This window comes from Bombina bombina, chromosome 2 (assembly GCF_027579735.1).
Source record: "Bombina bombina isolate aBomBom1 chromosome 2, aBomBom1.pri, whole genome shotgun sequence".
NCBI classification, from domain to species: Eukaryota; Metazoa; Chordata; class Amphibia; order Anura; family Bombinatoridae; genus Bombina; species Bombina bombina.
In genome coordinates, this window is record NC_069500.1 from 994,183,781 (window position 1) to 994,210,536 (window position 26,756).

General features: G+C 42.3%; 1 protein-coding gene across 1 annotated transcript in view; it reads left to right on the top strand.

Moving 5' to 3' along the window:
• SEC24B (SEC24 homolog B, COPII coat complex component) overlaps window positions 1–26,756 on the top strand; it is a 521,322-nt gene that overhangs the window by 209,281 nt on the left and 285,285 nt on the right. Inside the window, exons 7-9 of the mRNA XM_053700185.1 lie at window positions 7,186–7,370; window positions 11,582–11,684; window positions 20,111–20,237. Of these exons, the coding sequence (XP_053556160.1) occupies window positions 7,186–7,370; window positions 11,582–11,684; window positions 20,111–20,237 (415 nt within the window). The remainder of the gene's footprint in view (window positions 1–7,185; window positions 7,371–11,581; window positions 11,685–20,110; window positions 20,238–26,756) is intronic.

Here is a 26,756-nt window from a genome sequence, read left to right on the forward strand (position 1 = left end):
TACTTATCAGAGAAAGCGCGATTGCTCTGTTTTAAACACTGAAGAGCAAGAGGACGCTGATGATAACTGTTCTGACATACCCTCACACCAATCTCAAGGGGCCATGAGGGAGGTTTTGTCTGATGGAGAAATTTCAGATTCAGGAAAAATTTCTCATCAAGCTGAACCTGATGTTGTGACATTTAAATTTAAATTAGAACATCTCCGCGCACTGCTTAAGGAGGTGTTATCTACTCTGGATGATTGTGACAATTTGGTCATTCCAGAGAAATTATGTAAGATGGACAAGTTCCTAGAGGTTCCGGTGCCCCCCGACGCTTTTCCTATACCCAAGCGGGTGGCGGACATAGTAAATAAAGAGTGGGAAAGGCCCGGCATACCTTTTGTTCCCCCCCCTATATTTAAGAAATTATTTCCTATAGTCGACCCCAGAAAGGACTTATGGCAGACAGTCCCCAAGGTCGAGGGGGCGGTTTCTACTCTAAACAAACGCACTACTATTCCTATTGAAGATAGTTGTGCTTTCAAAGATCCTATGGATAAGAAATTAGAGGGTTTGCTTAAAAAGATTTTTGTACAGCAAGGTTACCTTCTACAACCAATTTCATGCATTGTTCCTGTCACTACGGCAGCGTGTTTCTGGTTCGAGGAACTAGAAAAATTGCTCAGTAAAGAATCTTCGTATGAGGAGGTTATGGACAGAGTTCAAGCACTTAAATTGGCTAACTCTTTTGTTTTAGATGCCGCTTTGCAATTAGCTAGATTAGCGGCGAAAAATTCAGGGTTTGCTGTCGTGGCGCGCAGAGTGCTTTGGCTAAAGTCTTGGTCAGCGGATGTGTCTTCCAAGACAAAATTGCTTAACATTCCTTTCAAAGGTAAAACATTATTTGGACCTGATTTGAAAGAGATTATTTCAGACATCACTGGGGGAAAGGGCCACGCCCTCCCACAGGATAGGTCTTTTAAGGCTAATAATAAGCCTAATTTTTGTCCCTTTCGCAGAAACGGACCAGTCTCTAATTCTGTATCCTCTAAGCAAGAGGGTAATACTTCACAACCCAAACCAGCCTGGAAACCAATGCAAGGCTGGAACAAGGGTAAGCAGGCCAAGAAGCCTACCACTGCTACCAAAACAGCATGAAGGGATAGCCCCCGATCCGGGACCGGATCTAGTGGGGGGCAGACTTTCTCTCTTTGCTCAGGCTTGGGCAAGAGATGTTCAGGATCCTTGGGCGCTAGAAATAGTTTCTCAAGGTTATCTCCTGGAATTCAAGGAACTACCCCCAAGGGGAAGGTTCCACAGGTCTCACTTATCTTCAAACCAAATAAAGAGACAGGCATTCTTACATTGTGTAGAAGACCTGTTAAAGATGGGATTGATACATCCAGTTCCAATAAGAGAACAAGGAATGGGATTTTATTCCAATCTGTTCATAGTTCCCAAAAAAGAGGGAACATTCAGACCAATTTTGGATCTAAAGATCCTAAACAAATTTCTCAGGGTACCATCGTTCAAAATGGAAACTATTCGAACGATCCTACCTACTATCCAGGAAAATCAATTTATGACTACCGTGGATTTAAAGGATGCGTACCTACATATTCCTATCCACAAGGAACATCATCAGTTCCTAAGGTTCGCTTTTCTGGACAAGCATTACCAGTTTGTGGCACTTCCATTTGGATTAGCCACTGCTCCAAGGATTTTCACAAAGGTACTAGGGTCCCTTCTAGCGGTTCTAAGACCAAGGGGCATTGCAGTAGTACCTTACTTGGACGACATCCTGATTCAAGCGTCGTCCCTGTCAAAAGCAAAGGCTCATACGGACATCGTCCTAGCCTTTCTCAGATCTCACGGATGGAAGGTGAACAAAGAAAAAAGTTCTCTGTCCCCGTCAACAAGAGTTCCCTTCTTGGGAGCAATAATAGATTCCTTAGAAATGAGGATTTTTCTGACAGAGGTCAGAAAATCAAAACTTCTAAGCTCTTGTCAAGTACTTCATTCTGTTCCTCGTCCTTCCATAGCGCAGTGCATGGAAGTAATAGGATTGATGGTTGCAACAATGGACATAGTTCCTTTTGCACGAATTCATCTAAGACCATTACAACTGTGCATGCTCAGACAGTGGAATGGGGATTATACAGACTTGTCTCCGACGATTCAAGTAGATCAAAAGACCAGAGATTCACTCCGTTGGTGGCTGACCCTGGACAATCTGTCACAGGGAATGAGCTTCCGCAGACCAGAGTGGGTCATTGTCACGACCGACGCCAGCCTAGTGGGCTGGGGCGCGGTCTGGGAATCCCTGAAAGCTCAGGGTCTATGGTCTCGGGAAGAGTCTCTTCTCCCGATAAACATTCTGGAACTGAGAGCGATATTCAATGCTCTCAGAGCTTGGCCTCAACTAGCAAAGGCCAAATTCATAAGGTTTCAGTCAGACAACATGACGACCGTTGCATATATCAATCATCAGGGGGGAACAAGGACTTCCCTGGCGATGAAAGAAGTGACCAAGATAATTCAATGGGCGGAGGATCACTCCTGCCACTTGTCTGCGATCCACATCCCAGGAGTAGAAAATTGGGAAGCGGATTTTCTGAGTCGTCAGACATTCCATCCGGGGGAGTGGGAACTCCATCCGGAAATCTTTGCCCAAATAACTCAATTATGGGGCATTCCAGACATGGATCTGATGGCGTCTCGTCAGAACTTCAAGGTTCCTTGCTACGGGTCCAGATCCAGGGATCCCAAGGCGACCCTAGTAGATGCACTAGTAGCACCTTGGACCTTCAACCTAGCTTATGTATTCCCACCGTTTCCTCTCATCCCCAGGCTGGTAGCCAGGATCAATCAGGAGAGGGCCTCGGTGATCTTGATAGCTCCTGCGTGGCCACGCAGGACTTGGTATGCAGACCTGGTGAATATGTCATCGGCTCCACCATGGAAGCTACCTTTGAGACAGGACCTTCTTGTTCAGGGTCCATTCGAACATCCGAATCTGGTTTCCCTCCAACTGACGGCTTGGAGATTGAACGCTTGATTTTATCAAAGCGTGGGTTTTCAGATTCTGTAATAGATACTCTGATTCAGGCTAGAAAGCCTGTAACTAGAAAAATTTACCATAAAATATGGAAAAAATATATCTGTTGGTGTGAATCTAAAGGATTCCCATGGAACAAGATAAAAATTCCTAAGATTCTATCCTTTCTACAAGAAGATTTGGAGAAAGGATTATCTGCAAGTTCTCTGAAGGGACAGATCTCTGCTTTATCTGTTTTACTTCACAAAAGACTGGCAGCTGTGCCAGATGTTCAAGCATTTGTTCAGGCTCTGGTTAGGATCAAGCCTGTTTACAGACCTTTGACTCCTCCCTGGAGTCTAAATCTAGTTCTTTCAGTTCTTCAAGGGGTTCCGTTTGAACCCTTACATTCCGTAGATATTAAGTTATTATCTTGGAAAGTTTTGTTTTTGGTTGCAATTTCTTCTGCTAGAAGAGTTTCAGAGTTATCTGCTCTGCAGTGTTCTCCGCCCTATCTGGTGTTCCATGCAGATAAGGTGGTTTTGCGTACTAAGCCTGGTTTTCTTCCGAAAGTTGTTTCCAACAAAAATATTAACCAGGAGATAGTTGTACCTTCTTTGTGTCCGAATCCAGTTTCAAAGAAGGAACGTTTGTTACACAATTTGGACGTAGTCCGTGCTCTAAAATTCTATTTAGAGGCTACTAAAGATTTCAGACAAACATCTTCCTTGTTTGTTGTTTATTCTGGTAAAAGGAGAGGTCAAAAAGCGACTTCTACCTCTCTTTCCTTTTGGCTTAAAAGCATTATCCGATTGGCTTATGAGACTGCCGGACGGCAGCCTCCTGAAAGAATCACAGCTCACTCCACTAGGGCTGTGGCTTCCACATGGGCCTTCAAGAACGAGGCTTCTGTTGACCAGATATGTAAGGCAGCGACTTGGTCTTCACTGCACACTTTTGCCAAATTTTACAAATTTGATACTTTTGCTTCTTCGGAGGCTATTTTTGGGAGAAAGGTTTTGCAAGCCGTGGTGCCTTCCATTTAGGTGACCTGATTTGCTCCCTCCCTTCATCCGTGTCCTAAAGCTTTGGTATTGGTTCCCACAAGTAAGGATGACGCCGTGGACCGGACACACCAATGTTGGAGAAAACAGAATTTATGCTTACCTGATAAATTACTTTCTCCAACGGTGTGTCCGGTCCACGGCCCGCCCTGGTTTTTTAATCAGGTCTGATGAATTATTTTCTCTAACTACAGTCACCACGGTATCATATGGTTTCTCCTATATATATTTCCTCCTGTCCGTCGGTCGAATGACTGGGGTGGGCGGAGCCTAGGAGGGATCATGTGACCAGCTTTGCTGGGACTCTTTGCCATTTCCTGTTGGGGAAGAGAATATCCCACAAGTAAGGATGACGCCGTGGACCGGACACACCGTTGGAGAAAGTAATTTATCAGGTAAGCATAAATTCTGTTTTTCCTTTAAAATATCTATTTTTATCTGAATATTTATTTTTTCATTTTTATTTTCATTATTTTATTTCATATATTCCTACTGTTTTATTTCATATATTCCTATCATATATTCCTACCATTTTATCATTTTATCGTTATAGCTTTTGATCTACTCCCCTAATATAACATACCAAGAGCTTTTTACAGCCTATTCACCACACGAATTCCGCTAGACAAAATATACGTTATTCCAATAATATGTAAATAATTTGTGTTTTTTGACTACTTTAGGGAATTGAACTAGGTATTCTATGTACTAGGTACAAATAACCTAATTAGCAGCTAACACTAAAAACAACGGAGCAAAATATACCAGCCAAATATATCAACCAAGGAAAAATAGACAAAAGTAGTATAATCTATGAAATTGCATAAGGACCAAAACAATCCAACATAATTGCATACACTGCATACATAGGGCCTTCCATATACCCCACTTTCTGTAGTAACGACATATATATGTTTTTAATGCCTATTTTTTAATTGTATATGTATCTTTTTGGAAGTAATAAAATAGCAATCTTAAAAGTTTTATTTGTTATATTACTTGGTTATTTTTAAAAAAAAACCTCATTCTGGAATTATTTTTTGTACATTTTTAACATAAGGGTATTAGCATTAAGTTGCGCCACTCACTCCTTAAAACCACACCCCTCCTGAGTCATGACTCATGCAGGACTCTTTAATACAAACATTTGAAACCATCCATTGTTTATAAAAAAAAAAAACCCACAAGCCTTTGATTTAATATATATGTACTTTAGATCTGTACTCAGGCCTTAGGTGAATAGTTGCTTGCTTACTTTTTTCCCTATATAAAATCCATATTGCTCTCAAAAGCTTTCACTAGCCTACTGTCTTCTTAACCAAGATGTTTATAATTATACCCCCTTGTATGTTAGTAAATGAGGAATCATAAATACCTCTTCTGCAAGAGCAGTGGTACTTATATTATACTATAGAAATGCTTACACAGTGGTCTCTTACCCTGTTTGCATTACAGTTACCCTGCCACATCAGACTTACACTGGTGGGGTTGTGGAGAGAAAAGAACTCTACTAAACATACAGTGGTGTTATCCACGCTTGCAACCTTTCTGGGATAGCATAATAATCAATATGGACAAGGTCCTTAATACATCACTAAACAATTGTCAAATAAAAATCCTGTACTATACTTATAGAAAATCCTTGTTTCAAATAATGGAAGGGGGAGAGAGAATGGGCATGGGAGAGGGGAGATAGAAGGACATGGAAATGGGGGAGAAATAAGGTGCTTGGAAGGGGTGAGAGAGCAGTGGTATGAGCATGGGGGGTAAGACGGGGTATGTGCATGGGAGGGGGTAAGTGTGTTTGAGTGTGTATATGCAAGTGCTTGTGCGCACTCAGTGGGTACACACCCTTATGCAGTATGCTGCACACGCCTATGATGCCTTCATAAACATCTACAGATAATTTGTTGGAGACTTTGGATGAAGAGTCATTGTTAGTATTGCAATGCAGCTTATTGCTTTGGTTATTTAATACTCGCCTACGTGTTTCCTTAACCTAAATGTGCTAAATGCATTGTCTTTGCGTCTAGCCATAGAGCATCAAGTTTTCTCTTTTTTTGTAGTGGGTAGTAGTGCAGTATAAAAGTAACTGATTTGGGTGTGGTATGTTCCTGTATTGTGACCACTTTAATCTGCCACTTTATAAAATAAAAAACATCTATATATTAAAGTAAACAAAGGTTTCTCTTAATGTTTATATAGAGATAACACCAAAGCATACCATGCGACACCAATAAATTCTTAATATATTTTATCTAACAAAATGAGTAACAGGGTGTCCACAGTCACATGATTTCTTGTGCAGCACAGTGTCAAGAACAGTAAATCAAATTGCATTTATTTTTCAATGCTCTAGTTATAGTATGTTGCACATAACGATGTGCAATTTAACAAAAATAGAGGAACAATAAAGTGAAAATGTTAGCATTGTTTAATAAAAATTAAAATCAATAAAAGGACAAAAGGGGCAATATCGAAATGTGCGTGAGTGTTTAATTAATAGAAACATTTTTGTAATATACCTGTATAGGGGGGGGATCCTTTTAGTAAAAGGTATTGCTGTTTCAGGAGCATACATGCATATGCTGGTCAAAGAGTGTGCCAGTTCATAGAGCAAGTGGTTGGGTGTATTAGACCTGTGCATTTGGGTGTTTCAACGAATGCAGAATAGGGTGTCCGTCAGCAGCATTCAGCTCTTTACGGGTCATATTTCTCTCTGTAAAAGTGCAACACACAAAAATCTTTCACTGTTCTTTATGCATTTTGACTAGAAGAAATTTGTTTGGTAGGAAGCACAAACGTGTAACATCTTTTGTTTAGAATTCTTTGAAAATATTAAAAATACATAATCTCTCAAGCTCACCTGTCCTATAGATCACAACATTTGTCAACTCTGTCCATCTGGTTTATTTTCTCTGCTAAATGTTACTATTGTATATTGCACTTATATTTTTGGCAATGAGAAATCTCTTGGCACTCCTACAAATGATTTTTTTTTATTTTTTTATTATTTATTATTAGAGAGATAAACATTTAGAACATTTTGTAAGTGTGTGTTTTTTTCTTCTTTCTTTACTTAGTTTATTTCTGCTTTTTAGCATTACAGTGGAGTGAACCAACTGTCTACAGCCCTAGGAGGATTAGGCTTTCAGCAAGCTCAGTTGCCAGAAGGACTGCGGCCTGTAAACCTCATTCAAGATCGGAATGTCCTTCCTGTTTCTGTTTTGCCAGCTCCGGCCCCCAACTTGAATTCTGATCTTAAAAAAGTGAACTGCAATCCACAGTGGGTATTTTTATTCAAGTTAGTGTATTATGTTTAGTGTATTATGTATAATGTTTAGTGTATTATGCTCTTTATTTAAAACAGGCTGATGTTATTTGTTATCAAGTTCCATTCTTTCATGCTTCATCTGAATATTACAAGTACCAATTACATCAATTTACAAATATTGTTTTTTGTAATAAGGGTTTAGTGACATTAGTGCTAGAAGGCGGTCTATGTTTTAATTATTTAAAGCTTCTTCTTTCATAAGCTGGTGAGAGTCCCTGATCCATTACGCATGGGGATGCAATTCGTAGCCACTAGGATGAGGCAAATATTACCAAACTTTCAAGAGCACTCCATCCATCCCACCTCACCGGTATGCCAATCTAAATCTTTGCCTCCTAGGACGTGGGTGAAGAAATAGGTGCTCCTGAAATACAGGGGCTATATATTAAGCCAACTATTTTTGATCATGGGTTTGTTAATATGGCGTTTCCTAATATTTTCATAAATAAAAATAAATCTAATTGCTTAAAAAGAAGTCATTAATGTTTCAAATATTCTTATTTAAATGTGTAGTAAAGTATTTTGTTGCTATAATAGTATACTGTAAATTATTTTCTAGAGATTTCTAACATTAATTTATTTTATTCCTTATATTATGTTAAGTGGAATTTTATTCCCAGAAAAAAATGTATGGTTTAGACAAGCAATAAAGATGCATTTGTCATTAATACATATATTATTAGAAACAAATACAGATAGTTTGTGTATATAGAGCTCTCACCTGCTTACATCTGTAGTCCTCTGTAGAGTCGGCACAATGGAGCGTGGGTGGGGACACACCCGCTTCGTTGACCAATGCCTAGGCTGCTGCTACGGGCAGAACTGCCAAACACTCCCCAAACAAAATACCAACAATAGATCCAATGTGTAGAAGCGCCGTAAAAAGCACGGTATGGGTGTAGTAAGGATGCAATAATAAAGATGAGTAGAATTCCCCAAAAAAATGCAAAAATCTTTATTCCAAAATTTAAAAACATACAAGGCAAGTAGACAACAACTAACACTACCCTCAGGTAGAAATTAGAACAGGATCACACGCAGACGCGTTTCGTGCACATGCACACTTGTTCACTACAGTAGTAGTGTTAGTTGCTGGCTACTTGCCTTGTATGTTTTTAAATTTTTGAATAAAGATTTTTGCATTTTTTTTTTGGAATTCTACTCATTCTTATTATTGCATCCTTACTACACCCATACCATGCTTTTTACGGCGCTTCTACACATTGGAGCTATTGTTTATATTATTAGAAACGCATTCACCCCTCCAAGATAGAGAAACAGGTTTTTCAGAATGTGATACAAATAAACATGCTGCTTCATGTATAGTGTATAGCTGCTTTTAGGAGGGGTCATTGTTTGGGTAACCCTTACATAGTTTTGTGCAGGGCAATTTTGTCTTTTTGTTGAGTACAGGAGAAAATATAAAAAGCAGGTGTTAAAGGGACAGTCTAGTCAAAATTAAACTTTCATGATTCAGATAAGGCATCTAATTTAACAACTTTGCAATTCACTTATCAAATTTGCTTTGTTTTCTTGCTATCCTTAGTTGAAAGCGAAACCTAGGTAGGCTTGTATGCTAATTTCTAAACCCTTAAAGGCCACCTCTTATCTCAATGCATTTGACAGTTTTTCACAGCTAGAGGGCATTAGTTCATGAACGAACGTCCTCTAGTTGTGAAAAAAATTAAATGTATTCAGATAAGAAGCAGCCTTCAAAGGGCTAAGAAATTAGCATATGAGCCTACCTAGGTTTATCTTTCAGCAAAGAATACCAAGAGAACAAATCAAAATTGATGATAAAAGTAAATTGGATAAGTTGTTTAAAATGACATGCCCTATTCTAAATCATGCAATAGTCACAATATGTTATCTGTGTTTAGATTATGTTTGCCCACAAATAATAGATTAAATAGTCTTCAAACAAGACATATTAGCCTCAACCCTAGCTCTGTGCTGGAAGACGTTTCTGTTCATTCCATAGGCCTTGATTTAATTTTTGTTTGGAGAGAAAGCATCATAATTATGGTAACTTGGCATTGTGATTCCTCCAGAGAATGGTCCCACTGCAAATCTTAAAAACTTGGTTTGTTTTCAGAAGAGGAGCATTCAAGTTTGTAAACCCTGAAAATATATAGCTGGATAAAATGTTTCTATGTTGAAGTTTAGTTTTCCAAGCACAAGCTGAGGAGAATGTTGGTGTGACGGATGCAATGAGGACACTACCTGCCATAATGCATAGTGTCTACTGTAAAGTTTTTTTTAGAAGAAGGATAATGGTCTGTGACTGTTTTTTAGTATTTGGGCTAGGCCTCTTAGTTCCAGTGAAGGGTCATTTTAATATTACATGGTGCAAAGACATTTTAGACAATTGAGGGCTTCCAACTTTGTGGCAACAGTTTGAGGAAGGCTGTTTCCTGTAACAGCATGACTGTGTCCCTGTGCACAAAGCTAGGTCCATGAAGACAAGGTTTGAGTTTGGTGTGGAGGAACTCAATTGGCATGCACAGAACCCTGACCTCCACCTTACTCAACACCTTTGAGATTAAATTGAATACTAATTGTGAGCCAGACCTTCTTGTCTATCATAAGTGCATGTCCTCACAAATGCTCTTTTTGCTGATTGGGCACAAATTAGAAACAGAATTTGATAGTAGAAGAGAACAATAGGCCCATCAAGTCTACCCATATTACTTGTGCAGTGCAAGCTTTCCTATTTCTTTGGATAGTCTGTGTGTCCCAGACATTTTTTAATTCTCATACAGTTCTTGTGTTTACCACCTACAAACAAACACTAAAATCTTATTGAAAGCCCAGAAGAGAAGTGGCTGTCAAAGCCTCAAAGGAGTGGGGGGGGGGGGGCATATTAATGCTCATGGTCTTGGAAAGAGATGCAGTGATCTCCACAGAAGATTTTGACAGCTGTTTGGCATTACGAAGTAGCCGGGTGGGGGCACTGTAATATTTTCTAATATCAACATAATTTTTAGTTATCCAAAGCACAAATTAATTGCATAATTTAATATAAATGTATTTCATGATAATTAAAAAAAAAAAAATATTTTTAATACTAGATAATTGTAGCTTAATATTGGCTAAGATTTTAGCCGGGTAGTCCGTAATCAGCCTGGTGGTGCACCTGCTAAAGAGATCCTGGGGAGGACACTGGGGTGTCCAAAAAGCTCATATAGGTGTGATGGTAAGTTATCTACATGCTTTTGGCCATATAGTGTATATGTGTATATAAATAAATAATCGGTAATAGCCAAAAGATTAATAGGCTAATTCTACTAACATTTTCTACATTGTGCAGCAAATACCTTTGATACTGATGTGTGTATTGGGATAGTAAGATCTCCATTAAAGGGACACTCAGGTTTTATTAAATTTTCATGATTCAGATACAGCATGTAATTTTAAACAACTTTCCAATTTACTTCCATTAAAAAAAATGTGAACAGTCTTTTATATTTACACTTTTTTTGAGTCACCAGCTCCTACTGAGCATGTGCAAGAACTCAGACTATACGTATATGCATTTGTGATTGGCTGATTGCTATCACATGGTACAGGGGGAATGGAAATATACATAACTTTGAAATGTGTTAGAAAAGAATCTACTACTCAGTTGAAATTCAGAGTAAATGCTATTGTATTGTCTTGTTATCTTGCATTTGTTGATTATGCAAATCTGTTGTGTTTATTGGTCCTTTAAGAAAGCTAGTAACCATTCATGTTTTAGCCCTAGGTGAATAAAACTTAACTGGAAGGACGGGTATTCAATGTTATTGTATAAAACATAAATGCAATCTATAAACAATATTTACAGCAACTTTTTTACAGTGCTACAATATTTGTATGTGTTGCACATATTGTCACAGTGAACAAGGATAGCATTTTAATTATCTGTGGACAAAAATAAAAATACAAGACATACCACCCCCCAAACAAAAAATGGTAAATTCTACAATGGAAATGGTTGTGGAGAATTAACTCCATGCTTTAAATGTGTTTTTGTGTTCTTCAATAATTAGATTATCTGGTGCTAACAGTGATAATGATTTGTACCTGTAATTTATTACTATTTTTAGTTATTAATGGTAAAAAAAAATGTTAATGTATGCTATATTTTTGTTATAATTTTTTATTTTTTTTTTATTTTCCAGCTCATTTCGATGTACGCTTACAAATATTCCACAAACTCAAGCTCTGTTAAACAAAGCCAAACTTCCTTTAGGATTGCTCTTACATCCTTTCAGGAACAAACCAGTAAGGATAAATTTCACAACCTATAAATATTTTGTATATATGGTATGGCTGAATTTGATGTAGCTGTAGATTTGGCTTTTTTTGTATTTATTATAGTATATTGACCTTGTTGCAGACAAATTAATTTATCTTTGTAAGTATGTCTCTTTGTCATGTCAGATCATCCAGAAAGTAATTATGATGAGACACTTGTGTGAAACCTGCTACTTTTGTACTTTAAAGAGACTTCATGAAAACTGATCTGGAATGTTAGTGATATTTTAGATGGAGTTTAATTTATCAGTTGTAACGAAGATGCGCTGTAAGTTACTACTTAATATAGCTCTTAAATTCAAATACCCCGTGCTCCGGCCACCCAGTTTAAAAGTCTTGCTACAATAAAAGTGCCTAAAGGTGAGAGCGCTGATTAGAGAACAGTTCAAACCTTTTGCTCACAGAAAAAAAAGACTTTTGACCTGGGCGGCCGGACCACTGGGTACTTGAATTCCATATCTATATTAAAAAAGTAGGTTATATCTTCATTACAACTGAAAGTTTACCATCATTTTAAGCCCATTAAGATTGTAATATAAAATGTTTGTCTAAAAAAAATTAAAAAAAATTTGCTGTATTTAATTTTGTTCTTTGTTTCTATAATTTAATTCTGAAAATTGGTAAAAGTGTAGCTGCAGACACTAGACTTAAGGGCCATTATAGTCGAAAATTTTAAAACTAGCAATTCTGCACCTCTTTTTGTTTGGCCGCCGCTGGTCCAGAACTGAAACTGCCTCTGTCCCAGATAGCAGCACTAGTCATACAACTTGTAGTTGTTTTATTCTAATAGGCCTATAACACAGTATAGTGTCTCAATTATACTTGTCGGCCTCAACAGAGAAGGAAACGCAGATTACAACATGGGCCATTGCTTTATGGACACTAAAACTTTACACCTTTTCTTTCAATGTTTACACAACTTACATAACTTTTAAAAATAGGTCTGCAATTTGATTAAAGTTACAATGCTTTTAAAAGAAGAAATGTTAATAGATAAGTTTTATCAATTATCAAAATGAAAAGTGAATGAAAAGATAAAAAATCTAATTCAAATCAATATTTGTTGTGACCACCCTTTGCTAATGATTTTGTTGGTATATATTCAGATGCAGGATTAAACAATTACAACGTGCCAACGATCATCAATTTAATATGTAGGTTAAAACACAATCAGTAACTTAAACAGAAACGGCTGTGTAGGAGAAATAAAACTGGTGAGGAACGGCCAAATTCTGCTAGCACGGTTAGATTGCTTAAGACCGTTTAATGTCGTCATACACTATGACAAGACTAAATACAGTAACAAGACGCAAGGTAGATATACTGCATCAGCAAAGTCTCTCCCAGGCAGAAATTTCAAGGCAGACAGGTTTCCAGATATGCTGCCCAAGCTCTTCTGAAGCACTACAAAGAAAGGGGGCAACTTTGAGGGCCGTAGACACAGTAGTTGACCAAGGAAACTTAGTGCAGCAGATGAAAGACACATCCTGCTTACTTCCCTTCACAACTGGAATTGTCCAGCATTGCCATCAGCTCAGAATTTGCAGAAACCAGTGGAACCCAAGGAGAGAAGTCTGGACAGAAGTTGTCTAAATGGAAGACTTGTGGCCAAAAGCCCTACCTCCAATGGGGTAACAAGGCCAAGAGACTCAACTATGCACGAAAACACAGGGACTGGGATGCCGAAAATGGCAGCAGGTGCTCTGAACGGATTGATTTTAAAATATTTGGCTGTAGCAGAAGGCAGTTAGTTTGACGAAGGGCTGGAGAGTGGTACAAGATTGAGTGCCTGCAAGCAGTGAAGCATTGTGGAGGTTCCTTGCAAGTTTGGGGCTGCATTTCTGCAAATAGAGTTGGGGATTTGGTCAGAATAAATAGTCTCCACAATGCCGATACCATAGGGAGACATATGATTATCCCCAAATGTATTCTGCAGCATGACAGCAATCCCAAACATACAGCCAAAGTCATTAAAAACTATCTTCAGCCTAAAGAAGAACAGACTCCTGGAAGTAATGGTATGGCCCAGCAGAGCCCTGATCTCAACATCATTGAGTCTTATCGGGGATTACATGAAGAGACAAAAGCAACTGTGGATGGCAAACTCGCAGAAGAACTGTGCTTTAGTTTTCTAATATGTTTGGAACAACATATCTGCCAAGTTCCTTAAACTTTGTACAAGTGTACCTAGAAGAATTGATGCTGTTTTGAAGCAAAGGGTTGGCACACCAAATATTAATTTGATTTAGATTTCCCTTCTGTTCCCACTCTTTGCAATTTGTTAAATTATTAAAAATAAGCTTTCCATCTAAAGGGGAGGAAAGTCCACGGCTTCATTCATTACTAGTGGGAATTAAGAACCTGGCCACCAGGAGGAGGCAAAGACACCCCAGCCAAAGGCTTAAATACCTCCCCAACTCCCCTCATCCCCCAGTCATTCTTTGCCTTTCATCACAGGAGGTGGCAGCGAGGTGCTGGAATATTGGAGGTCTCTTATGAGGCTATGGGACAGGAGTTTAAGTAGCCCTTTAAGCTTCTCAACACGAGGGCCTGGGTTAACGTTAGTGTCCGGAAATGCAGTGGGAGCATCCCGACTCATATTAACAGCTCCTTTAGCTATCGGCGTTGATGAGTTTCGCAGATTGCTTCTTCTCTCAAGTCCATGTCAAGAGCGCAGCTACTACTTGTCACACTTGAAGGGCCGTGTTCCTGTTCCACGGCGTAGATTCTGGTAAGATTGTTTCATTTTTACATAATGATAACACAGAAGCAGGGCCACAGTGTGGCACCTTTATCTTTATAGAATTTTCCTATGAGGGGATTATTGAGCAGGGGGGGTATGTACACGGTAATTTTATTATGTGATTGCTGCGTTATGTGCAAGGATGCGTCTCTGGCATTTTGTGCAACTGACAGGTTCTCTTCCGGGAGTTTTGTGCGGTTCTCTTTTGGCGCGTTTTCTCATCGGCAGGGGAAGTCCTGCGTAGTCACCCTTGTGACAGGGTGGGGCTTCTTCAATTCAGGTCTGATCTGCGACAGAGGAGATGAAGCGGTTTTTGAGTCCGGTTCATAGGAGGTGGTGAGTGCCCCGGCCATTGGTGGTTATAAAGGTGCCTGTTCTAGTCTTTTTTTCTAAAAAGCTATGGAGGATTCTGGCACGTTAGAGGGTACTCCCTCTTTAGCTAAGTCTTATACCTGTGTTTATTGTGAGGTTTTGGTAGACCAGCCTGCGCAACTATGTTCCACATGCCTTGAGAAGGCTACGACTTCTAAACATAAGAGAATGTCTAGCACTACTGTGACGTCCACCTCTGAGGGGTCTCCGTCCCGTGAGGTGCGTTCCCCATTGGCGTCCTCTATACCACATGCAGCACCCCAGGGTCCGACTGTTACCCCTTTGGGAGAAATTTTTTGGCCTCCGGACTTTGCGGACCAAGTTGAAACGGCAGTCGCTAAGGTGATCCATGCTTTGCCGCGTTCTGCTAAGCGCAAGCATAGAGCTTTTCATAGCGGCCCGACCCAGGAGTTGTCTGTCAGACGCCCCAGCGGGGTGGTACGATGACTAGGCCCAATCCGATGCGTCGGAAGAGGCCCTTTCGTGGTCGGAGTCCGCGTCATCTAAACCTCTGGCAGCGGAGGAACCCGGTTTTCGGTTTAAAATGGAGAACTTGCTTTTTTTGTTAAAGCAAGTGCTGGCTACCTTAGAGGTTCCGGAACCCAAACTACCAGAGGAGCCCTCCATTCCTAAGTTGGATAAGGTTTACGAGGACAGGGTGGTTCCCCAGACCTTCCCGGTTCTTGTCAAGATGGCGAACATTATTAAGAATGAGTGGGAGCGATTTAGGTTCTTCCTTTTCTCCTTCTCAATTTAAAAAGCTTTTCCCCGTCCCGGAGGCCCAGCTAGAGTTGTGGGGGACCATTCCCAAGGTGGATGGGGCCATCTCCACGCTTGCTGATCCCTTTAGAGGATAGTTCTTCGTTCAAGGAGCCTTTGGATAAGAAGTTGGAAAACATGTTGCGAAAGATGTTTCAACATACAGGGTTTCTTTTTAACCGGCAGCGGCGGTAGCCGCTTCATATCGGTGCGATGCATTATTTGATATGATTGAGGGTGAACCCTCTTTCGAAGAGGTACAGGGAAAGATTAGGGCCCTAAAGGTGGCTAATTCTTTCATTTGTGATGCTAATATGCAGATTATCCGCCTGAATGCCAAGGTGTCTGTTTTTTCGGTTCTAGCACGCAGAGCTCTGTGGCTAAAATACTTGGTCGGCGGACATGACCTCTAAGACGAGGCTGTTGTCTTTGCCTTTCAAGGGCAAGATCCTGTTCGGTCCAGTTCTGGACTCCATCATTTCCACGGTTTTTCCCCAGGATAAGAAGGCGAAGCCTAAGAGTGCTAATTTTCATCCCTTTCGCTGGGATAAGGCGCAACGCGCTCAGCCCACCGCGAAAGCGGAAAAATCCAAGGGTGCCTGGAAGCCTGCTCAAGCTTGGAACAAGTCTAAGCAGCACAAGAAGCCCGCCAAGACTAAGTCTGCATGAAGGGGCGGCCCCTGACTGGTCTGCGGACCGAGTGGGGGGCAGATTGTCTCTGTTCTTAGACGTATGGTTGCAGGACGTTCAGGACCCCTGAGTTCTGGAGATATTCGCCCAGGGTTTACAGGATAGGGTTCAAGTCCTCTCCGCCCAGGGGCAGATTCCTGCTGTCAAACCTATCTTCAAGGCCGGAAAAAAGAGAGGCCTTTCTGGGTTGTGTGCGGGATCTCTCCGCTCTAGGGGTTATTGTACCAGTACCCCAGACAGGAAGAGGTCTAGGGTATTACTCCAATTTGTTCGTGGTCCCAAAGAAGGAGGGCACGTTCCCCCCCGATTCTGGACCTCAAATGTTTAATGTTCCATCGTTCAAAATGGAAATGATCAGAGGGCAGCTAATGACCTCTATAGACTTGAAGGATGTCTACCTTCATGTTCCGATTCACAGGGACCATTTCAGGTTCCTCAGATTTGCCTTTCTGGATCGGCATTTCCAGTTCGTGGCTCTTCCCTTCGGTTTGGCGACCCGAGAGTCTAAACGAAGGTCCTGGGGGCCCTTCTAGAAGTTGCCAGATCCCAGGACATTGCGGTGGCACTGTACCTTGACAACATTCTGGTTCAGGCCCCGCCATCTCATCTGGCAGTGGCCCACACCAGGGTCCTGCTGCAGTTCAATCTCACGGTTGGAAGATCAATCTATCGAAGAGTTCTCTGTTTCCCAGTGGGTGGAGTTCTTTGGCACGATCATAGACTTGTCTACCTGTCTTGCCCTCCAGTCTACATTGAGACCATCTGTAGCTCAGTGCATGGAGATGATTGGGCTCATGGTCTCCAGCATGGACATCATTCCATTCGCCAGGTTTCATCTCAGACCTCTTCAATTGTGCATGTTGAGACAGTGGAATGGCGATCATTCCGATCTGTCGCAGCCGATATACATGGATGCATGGAGTCTGCTTTCCCTCTCCTGTTGGATCCCCCCGGATCACCTGTCCATGGGGACATCCTTCCTGAGACCATCCTGGGAGATTGCTACCACAGATGCGAGTCTGGCAGAATGGGAAGCTGTTTGGGGTGCCAGGATGGCACAGGGAAGTGGTCTCGCTTAGAGTCCCTTCTTCCAATAAATATTCTGGAGCTTCGAGCGATCTACAATGCTCTGGAGGTGTGGCCTCGTCTGAGAGACTTCAGCTTTATCAGGTTCCAGACGGACAATATCACCTCGGTGGCTTACATCAACCACCAGGGAGGCACAAGGAGCTCCCTGGAATGAGGGAGGTGTCTTCGACACTGGAGTGGGCGGAGACCCACAACTGTTCACTCTCTGTGATTCACATACCGGGTGTGGACAACTGGGAGGCAGATTTTCTCAGCAGGCAGACTTTTCACCCGGGGGACGCCGGAGACCGATCTCATGGCGTCCAGATTGAACTGCAAGCTTCCCCGATATGGATCGAGGTCGAGGGACCCCCAGGCGGAGCTAATAGATGCATTGGTGATGCCTTGGGGTTCGGTCTAGTATACATATTCCCTCGGGTACTACTTCTTCCTCGTGTAGTGGCACGTATAAAGCAGGAGAGAGCGTCCTCCATTCTGATTGCTCCTTCGTGGCCAAGGAGGACATGGTTTGCTGATCTTGTGGGTATTTCATCCTCTCCGCCGTGGAGGTTACCCTGTTGCAGGGATCTGCTTGAACAGGGTCCTTTTCAACATCAAAATCTTGATTCTCTGAGGCTGACTGCATGGAGATTGAACGCTTAGTCTTGGCAAGAAGGGGTTTTGCGGAAAATGTGATTGACACTCTGGTTCAGGCAAGAAAGCCGGTCACTCGTCGCAACTGTTAAGGTGTGGAGGACTTACTTGTCCTGGTGTGAGACTCATGGCTACCCTTGGCACAGGGTGAGGGTATCCAGGATTTTGTCCTTTCTTTAAGAAGGATTGGAGAAGGGTCTTGCCGCTAGTTCCCTAAAGGGGCAAATTTCGGCTTTATCTGTTCTGTTACCCAGGAGACTCGCTGATATTCCTGACATACAATCCTTTGTTCATGCTCTATATCAAATCAGGCCTGTCTTTAAGCAGTCTGCTCCCCCTTGGAGCTTAAACCTGGTACTTAGGGTCTTGCAGAAGGTTCTGTTTGAACCTATACATTCTCTTGACATAAAAATTCTATCATAGAAGGTTCTCTTTCTGTTGGCCATTGCATCGGCACGCAAAGTTTCTGAGCTGGCGGCCTTGCAATATGAGCCCCCTTATCTGGTGTTTCATGCGGATAAGGCTGTTCTGTGCACTGGTGTGGGGTTTCTCCTAAAGGTGGTGTCTAGCCGCAACATCAATCAGGAGGTAGTCGTTCCTTCTTTATGTCCTTGGCACAGGGTGAGGGTATCCAGGATTTTGTCCTTTCTTTAAGAAGGATTGGAGAAGGGTCTTGCCGCTAGTTCCCTAAAGGGGCAAATTTCGGCTTTATCTGTTCTGTTACACAGGAGACTCGCTGATATTCCTGACATACAATCCTTTGTTCAGGCTCTATATCAAATCAGGCCTGTCTTTAAGCAGTCTGCTCCCCCTTGGAGCTTAAACCTGGTACTTAGGGTCTTGCAGAAGGTTCTGTTTGAACCTATACATTCTCTTGACATAAAAATTCTATCATAGAAGGTTCTCTTTCTGTTGGCCATTGCCTCGGCACGCAAAGTTTCTGAGCTGGCGGCCTTGCAATATGAGCCCCCTTATCTGGTGTTTCATGCGGATAAGGCTGTTCTGTGCACTGGTGTGGGGTTTCTCCTAAAGGTGGTGTCTAGCCGCAACATCAATCAGGAGGTAGTCGTTCCTTCTTTATGTTCTAATCCTTCTTCTCCTAAGGAGAGGTTCTTCATAATCTGGACATGGTTCGTGCCTTAAAATTTTATCTTCAGGCCACAAACAATTTCAGACAAAATAACTCTCTTTTTGTCGTGTATTCAGGGAAGCGCAGGGGTCAGAGGGCTTCTGCTACTTCTTTGTCTTTTTGACTGAGGAGCCTGATCCGCTTGGCCTATGAGACAGTGGGTCATAAGCCTCCTCAAAGGATTACGGCTCATTCCACTAGAGTTGTAGCTTCATCTTGGGCCTTCAAGAATGAGGCTTCTATGGAGCAGATTTGCAAGGCGGCTACCTGGACCTCCTTGCATACCTTCAGTAAGTTACAAATTTGACGTTTTTTGCTTCTGCGGAAGCGTTTTTTGGGAGATCTACTGGCTGTGGTGCCCTCAGACTAAGGGGCCGCCTTTTACCCTCCCGGTTTCATTCAGTGTCTAGAGCTTGGGTATATGTTCCCACTAGTAATGAATGAAGCCGTGGACTCTCCTCCCCTTTAGATAGAAAACATAAATTATGCTTACCTGTTCATTTTATTTCCATCGAGGGGAGGAGAGTCCACGGCCCCCGCCCGTAGCGCTGATGGGCGGACCTAAATTTATATTCTCTTCTGGCACCATTTATGCCCTAATGTTTCTCCTACTGTTCCTTGTTCCCTCGGCAGAATGACTGGGGGATGAGGGTAGTGGGGGAGGTATTTAAGCCTTTGGCTGGGGTGTCTTTGCCGCCTCCTGAAGGCCAGGTTCTTAATTCCCACTATCAATGAATGAAGCCGTGGACTCTCCTCCCCTCGATGGAAATAAAATTATCAGGTAAGCATAATTTATGTTATTAACATGTCTATTTTTAAAAGCATTCCTTCTTTACAATATATTTTTACTCCTGTCTAAAACATTTGCACAGTAGTGTGTGTGTGTGTATATACATACACACACTAGAAACATTCTAGTTAGTCTCATAATTTTATGTTATTGTTAAAGTTAATTCTTTCATTTTATTTATTTTTTAGCACATTCCTGTGATTTCTTCCAGCACAATCGTAAGATGCAGGTCATGCAGAACGTATATAAATCCTTTTGTGTCCTTTATTGACCATAGGAGGTGGAAATGTAACCTCTGTTACAGAGTAAATGATGGTAAGCTTGAAAACCTACTGTATCAATTTTATTTTTAAATTTATTTTTAATTTTCTTCTTAAATGGAAAGAGTCCACAGCTGCATTCATTACTTTTGGGAAATAAGAACCTAGCCACCAGGAGGAGGCAAAGACAACCCAGCCAAAGGCTTAAATTCTCCTCCCACTCCCCTCATCCCCCAGTCATTCTTTGCCTTTCGTCCCAGGAGGATGGCAGAGAAGTGTCAGAATTTTTAACTTTTGTTTTTGTCTCTTATGGAGGGTAGTACTCTTCGGCATGGGACTGGAGTTTTAAGTAGTCCTGTCAGTCTCTCAGTGAGGGCTTGGATGAAAGTTAGAGTCCGGAGATGCAGGGAGAGTCTTTCTGCAAAACCATCCCGACTCATATTAACAGCTCCTTAAGCAATCGGCGTTGTCGAACTTCGCTTCGCTGCCTGCTTTCGTCCCTCAAGTCCATGGCGAAGACGATGCAACTATTAGTCACACTTGGGCCGTGTTCCTGTTCCACGGCGTAGATTCCGGTAAGATTGTTTAATTTTACTTTATTTGTGAATGTTTCCCAGAGGATACCACCTTGTGGGCCTAACTATACATAAGGGTCTCAGTGAGTATCTTGAAATCGAGGGTTAATATCTCCTGAGGGGGGTTATTGAACAGGGGGGGGGGGGGTTATAATCATGTTTGTTATGTGATTCAACCTGCTTATGTGCGATGTTTACTGTGCTCTTGGTTGGAACATTGAGGCCTTTGGAAGTGACGCGGCCTTTTGGTTGGGCGCGCTTGTTTGGACTGTACGGTTCACCTTGTGTTTGGGCGTGGCTACGTTCCGTTGTTCCATTTCCACATTCCCGTACGCGTGGCGAAGAAAGTTTTCTAGTCCGCAGGGGTCTGGTCTTAGGAGATGGTGAGTGCCCCAGCCATTGGGGGTGTTAGGTGCCGTTTTATTTTTCACTACTTTAGTCTATATTTAAATATCCTCTAATCAGTTATGGAGGATTCTAATGCTGAGACTGTGTTAATTTCAGATTCATTTACAGAGGATTCTGATACTGAGACTATTTTGATTCAGTGTCCGGTGATGAATCCGGAGGGGCCTCGTTGACGACTGTCAGCCAGTTTTGTTCCATATGCCATTTCAGAGCGCCTGGTTCCTCGGGATCGGGGAATCAAGGGACTGCTGAGCCATACGCCTCTGGGGGTCCTGCCCTTCGAGAGGCAAGTTCCCTACCAAATCATACTTCTGCACATGCGGGTAACCCAGTTTATGATTCCTCCATGCGGGGTGGCGTGTTTCCCCCAGAGGTTGCAGCACATTTTCGCTTCCACGTAATGTTGGCGATTGTTCGTCTGCAGAGTCCAGAAGTTTATTTGAGAATGTGCTCGTGCCCTATTGTGCCAGACCTTCCTGAGTGTTGTGCCTTCCGTTACAGGATTGCGCACCTTCGCGTGTTGCTCAAACAAGTTTTTCAGTTATTGAATGACCCTATCGTTACTAGCTACGGGGAATTTCAGTCTGATAATTCGAATGGTGCACCTCATTAGACATGTGGGGGTGAAGTAATCTCCTGATTGTCATTTGTTTGAGATCTTTCCGAGTTTTGTGTGATAGGGCTCCGTTTGGCTGGTCCTGCGGGTAGGCCTGTGTCTTTTTGGACGTTAACCTCCGGGTTGCCTTATATTTTATTTATATCCGATGGAATGTCTTTAAATTTGTTTTTGATTCCTTCGGGAACCTTCTGGGATTGATACTCTATTACTTCTTTGGAAGGTGTTGGACATGTTAGTCCTCTGTTAAAAATGTCTGTTTTCTGTTTTTTCCCTACGAGGGAGAATTTACGCAGCTGGCCGGTTGGGACCCTAGGTGCAGGCTGGTCCTGTCGGGTTTGGTTTTGCGGCTGTTCAGACACGTGGCGCTGTTCTGCTCGGCTGGTTCGGTAGAAGCGCTGAGTGCTCAGGTTATCATTGTTTTTCATGTTCAACTAAGCATTTGAGAGGACCTATAGGTCCGTGAGGTGGGAAGGAGTGTTTCAGTCCTTATAGCCTTCCGTCACAGATGCCTGGGCAGGGGAGTTTTTCTGCGTCACTTTGACATCTGATTTTATAGTGGGAGGGCGTAATGCCCCTTGCTGCTATGGAGCGGTTTGGGCTTGATCCAACAGCTTGTACAGGATAGCTGTTTAGCATGCGGAAGATTTGCAGTTTGAAACCTGTTGCAGCTCTTGACACCTTGCAGGTCACCGCGTAAGCTGTTTTCTAGTATATCTGGATGCAGCTCTTACTCTTGACTGAGTTATAAGAGGTCTTTGAGTCTTCTTCCATTGCCTCCGGGTGAGTGGATCTCCTTTTAGGGATCTGTGTTTCCGGGTGATGGTTGTTCCCTGAGGGGACTTTGGTTTAGCTCAGGGTTTTCAGGAGCTGGGTAGGCTTAGTGCCTTCTCTTCCTTGTGTCCTCTGCTTGTGCGGAGGTGTTAGGGAGACTAGTCCTGCTAGTGGGAATTTTGACCTCAAGGTATCCCTTGGTTGTCCTGAGGCTCTGAGAAGTATCTTCATATGACTTCTAGCCTTGCTCTTTGGAGTGTTGGACTTTAGCTAGGGGTGGTTCCTTCGAGTTCTTCTCGATATCTGGATTCTCTGGCTATGCATCCATGCCCTTGTGTCTGGCTTTTTTGGCCGGTTGGGGTGTTTAGTTCTAGGGTAAGGTTTGCCTGAACTATTAGGTGTCCGGACCTGTTTTTCTCCCTGAGAATTCCGGTTGCTGAAGCTTCGCTTGGCCTTTTGCCTGACCCAGTCTTGGGTGGTTTTGGAATCTTGGATCTCAGGGCTGGTCGGGATGTTCCACGGTAGTGGGAACTTGGGCTATGTCCTTGCTCCATCTACCTAACCTGGTCATGGTTGGCCAGGTTTTCTGAGTATTTTCTACTCTTTGCCACAGAGCGGCCCATGTCCTCTGGTGGTTAGCCATGTGGCTTGAGCCTCAAGGGTGGTTGGTTCATACCGAGCTGCTGGCGCTGGATGTCCAATTTCTGGTGCGCCTTGGGTTTGCTGTGCCTCTGCTTGGCAAGCTATTTGTCGGGTGGTCTTTTCTAGGACTTCTGTGTTGGGAATTTCTCTTCTCATTAGCTGGTGGCTTCGGGCCTTGAGGGCAGTTGTTGCCTTTCCGGCATTGTCCCTTAGGGGATATTCTCCTCCGTATGGAGATGTAGACCTTGCTTGGGGCTTCTCCTGGATGGGAGGCGAAAAGGTGGGATTGGTCCCCCCTAGGGTTTTGCTAGCTCCATGCAGACTTGTTGGCTTTTATTTTGATAGATCCTCAGGTCTATGGCCTTGTTGTTTATTTTCAGAGTCGGGTTGTACTTGTACTCTGTGGGGATGGCTGTGCTATCCTTACGCTCGTTCCTGTACCTGTTTCGGGATTCTTTTGTTCACTTGTTTTGGATCCCTGAGGCTGGGTTGGTCCAGCTGGCTGTGGGTCGGCAGGTCAAGATAGCTGAGCGGTCTATGGAGCTGCGTTTGGTCGCAGTCTTCTCTGGATGTGTGAGCTTTTTTGAGTCCCTAACATGTTTTGCCGGCACTAGTCTTTTTAAAAGGACACCAAAAGAACTATACAGAACATATTGTCACTTATTTTGTTGGACAAGTATTTGAATAATGTTTTCATTATACTATTTTTTGATGGTTTAGAAATGTAATTCCTGCTTAGGAGACCTTGCTAACCTGTGTAGCTGCATAGCAAGGTACTTTTTTTGGCACCCACAGACATGGGAATTGACCATGCCTGGGTTGTGCCCAATGCAATAGTGTTATGAAGGGAGGCATTATTTTACATCCTTATACTGGGGAGAAGTACCGCATTCAAGGACACTTTACGTGCAACTCCACTTATGTGGTGTATGTGCTTAAGTGTCCGTGTGGACAGCTCTACGTGGGGGAAACGACCCAAATAATAAAGGATCGCATATGTTAGCACAAATCTACCATCAGGAATTATTAATGTGGCCACCTCACTGTTTCAGCTCATTTCCTTGAAAAAGGGCACCAAGCTAGTCAGTTCAAATTCATGGTCATAGTGTTCAGAAAAAAACCCAGGGGAAGTAACCGAATGAGGGAGTTGCTGCTCAAAGAAGCCAAATGGATTTGGCGTCTTTATACTCTTTACCCAAAGGGTTTAAATGAGGAATTTGACTTACTCCCTTTAATTTAATGTATTTTATCCATCTCAGTTGCCCTTTTACATATCAAATAATGAGATATGCCACCTAGAATAGATAAGCTAGTCTTTTTCTTTAGGATAATGTGTTTACAGTAATTGGTCCACATATCAGTCTTATGGAGATAGGCATATTGATCTGTTTCCTTGTTTTTAATGAGGTTTTTGTCATCTGGGAACGGGTTGGCATTTATAGAGTTAATATCTATTAAATTAAGTATCAGATGTGATGTATTTGAATTGTTCCTGCCCCCTGATTGGACCTCTTGTTTTCATTGTGTGTATATAGGTGTGTATCTTGTCAGTATGTGTTAGCTTGAGAAAGGGGCAATAGCCCCGAAATGTTGCTCTCTACATTAAAGGTTTCCCTTTTGGATGTGCTGCCTCCTTGTTCTTTTTTCTGCACCTTGATATTCGGATTCCTGTGAGTGGGATTCTTGAGGCTTTGCACCCTTATTTTTTCAGTGTGTATACCTACGTGGACTTTTGGAGGTGCTTGTCCCTCTCTGCTCATTTGTCCATATTTCCCTCATTGGACTTCAGCACTCTATGTTTTGAGACATTGGATACAAGTACACAGGGTTTTACCTTTATTGCTGTTTTAACCATGGCCAGTGAAACAGGCCTTTTTTCATACTCAGAGGAGCAAGCAGCCGTATTGCCACTCTCACTGTGGGATCAAGGGATTTTTTTAACAGCCCTTGATAAGGACTTACAAAAAAGGGAACTTGAACAATTACTGAAATGACAGATTAATCTTAAACTCCACTCCTCCACTCTAGCCGAGTACTACAATGTTAAACGCATACCTAGAGGGATGCAATCTCCCCTTCAACCCACCTTCTTTTCAGAGAACGCAGAGTTTTGTTCCAAATTTCAGCAAATTCTGAATAAGAGCTCGGTGGACATTATGATCCTGAACATCAAATTTGCCAACAAAGAACTACCAAGTCTTGCCATAGCTATTGAGGATCAAAAACAGAAACTCTGTGAGCTAGTGGGAAAAGAAGAGTTCCAACAGATGTACAAATCGGTCAAGGAAAATACAGTTACACTCAAAAGGGAGATAGAAGAGTGTAAACACTGTAGTTCCGGCGTGACATGATAATGTCAGTAGCAGCATGTACCGTTGGAACCGCCCATGCAGGAGACAGACCAACATGGCGCCGAGGTGAGGGATGCCGCGTCATACCCGGAATTTCAGGAATACTGACTCAGATAGTGGATCATCCACTGGGTCCGAGACAAGACAGGAGGACAGCTCTGGTGGAGCAATTCAGCCATCCACCTTGACTTTTTTTATTGAAAGGTTGAAGGAGACGGAGGAACAAAACCCGGCGCGGAGGCATGGGGACACGATCCAAGAACAACCAAAGGAGGAGGAGGTAAATGTTGTAAATTTATCATCTAGAACCATGAGCCAGGATGATATTAAAGTATTAAATAAAGGGTATCATTTTGCCCATCTGAATACCCAGATGCTTTTGGTCTTTTAATAGATCTGACCAGGTTTTTCAGGAATTTGAGACTTAAAGCTTTTTTTAATAATATAGATGTGACTCAGTCATTGCCAGCTGCTGACAGTGGTAACGCTGGGGTTAAATCTTTTGATGTTGGAGACTATGGCTTACATTTACGCAGTAATTTCAATCCCTTTGGTGATGACCATACAGTGGAAACTTTTATTAGAACGGCTTATTCATTCTAATCCTACTGGACTGAGGTGATTAAATCTAACGAAAGGGGAAAGGAATGCCCTTAAAGAACTTGAAAATTATACTATCTATCACCATCAAACAGGCCGACAAGGGCGGAGCAGTGGTTGTAATGGATGCCACTAAGTATAGGGCTGAGGTTTTACGTCAACTGAATGATAAAGAGGTCTATGAGAATTTGGACTTTAACCCTACCAGTAGGATATTGAAAAAATTTAAAAGAATTATTGATTTTGGTTTCAGAGAGGTTGTAATCAGTAATAAATTGTGTGATTTTTCGATGACTAAGAATCCTGTAGTTCCCACATTTTATGTAGTACCTAAGGTGCACAAGGATCTGCTTCATCCCCCCGGGCTGCCCCATTGTAGCAGGGATTGGGTCCTTACTTAGCTCTGCTGCTCAGTTCTTAGATAAGATACTTGCCTCTTTAGTCACCAGAGGTAAATCATATATTAGAGACACATGCAATTCATTAAGTGCTTGAAATGGTTCTCTAACTTAGATGATAACATACTTTTGGCCACGTGGGATGTCATTTCCCTGTACACTGTCATCCCACATTCTGTGGGGTTGGACAGTGTCCTGAGGGCTTTGACT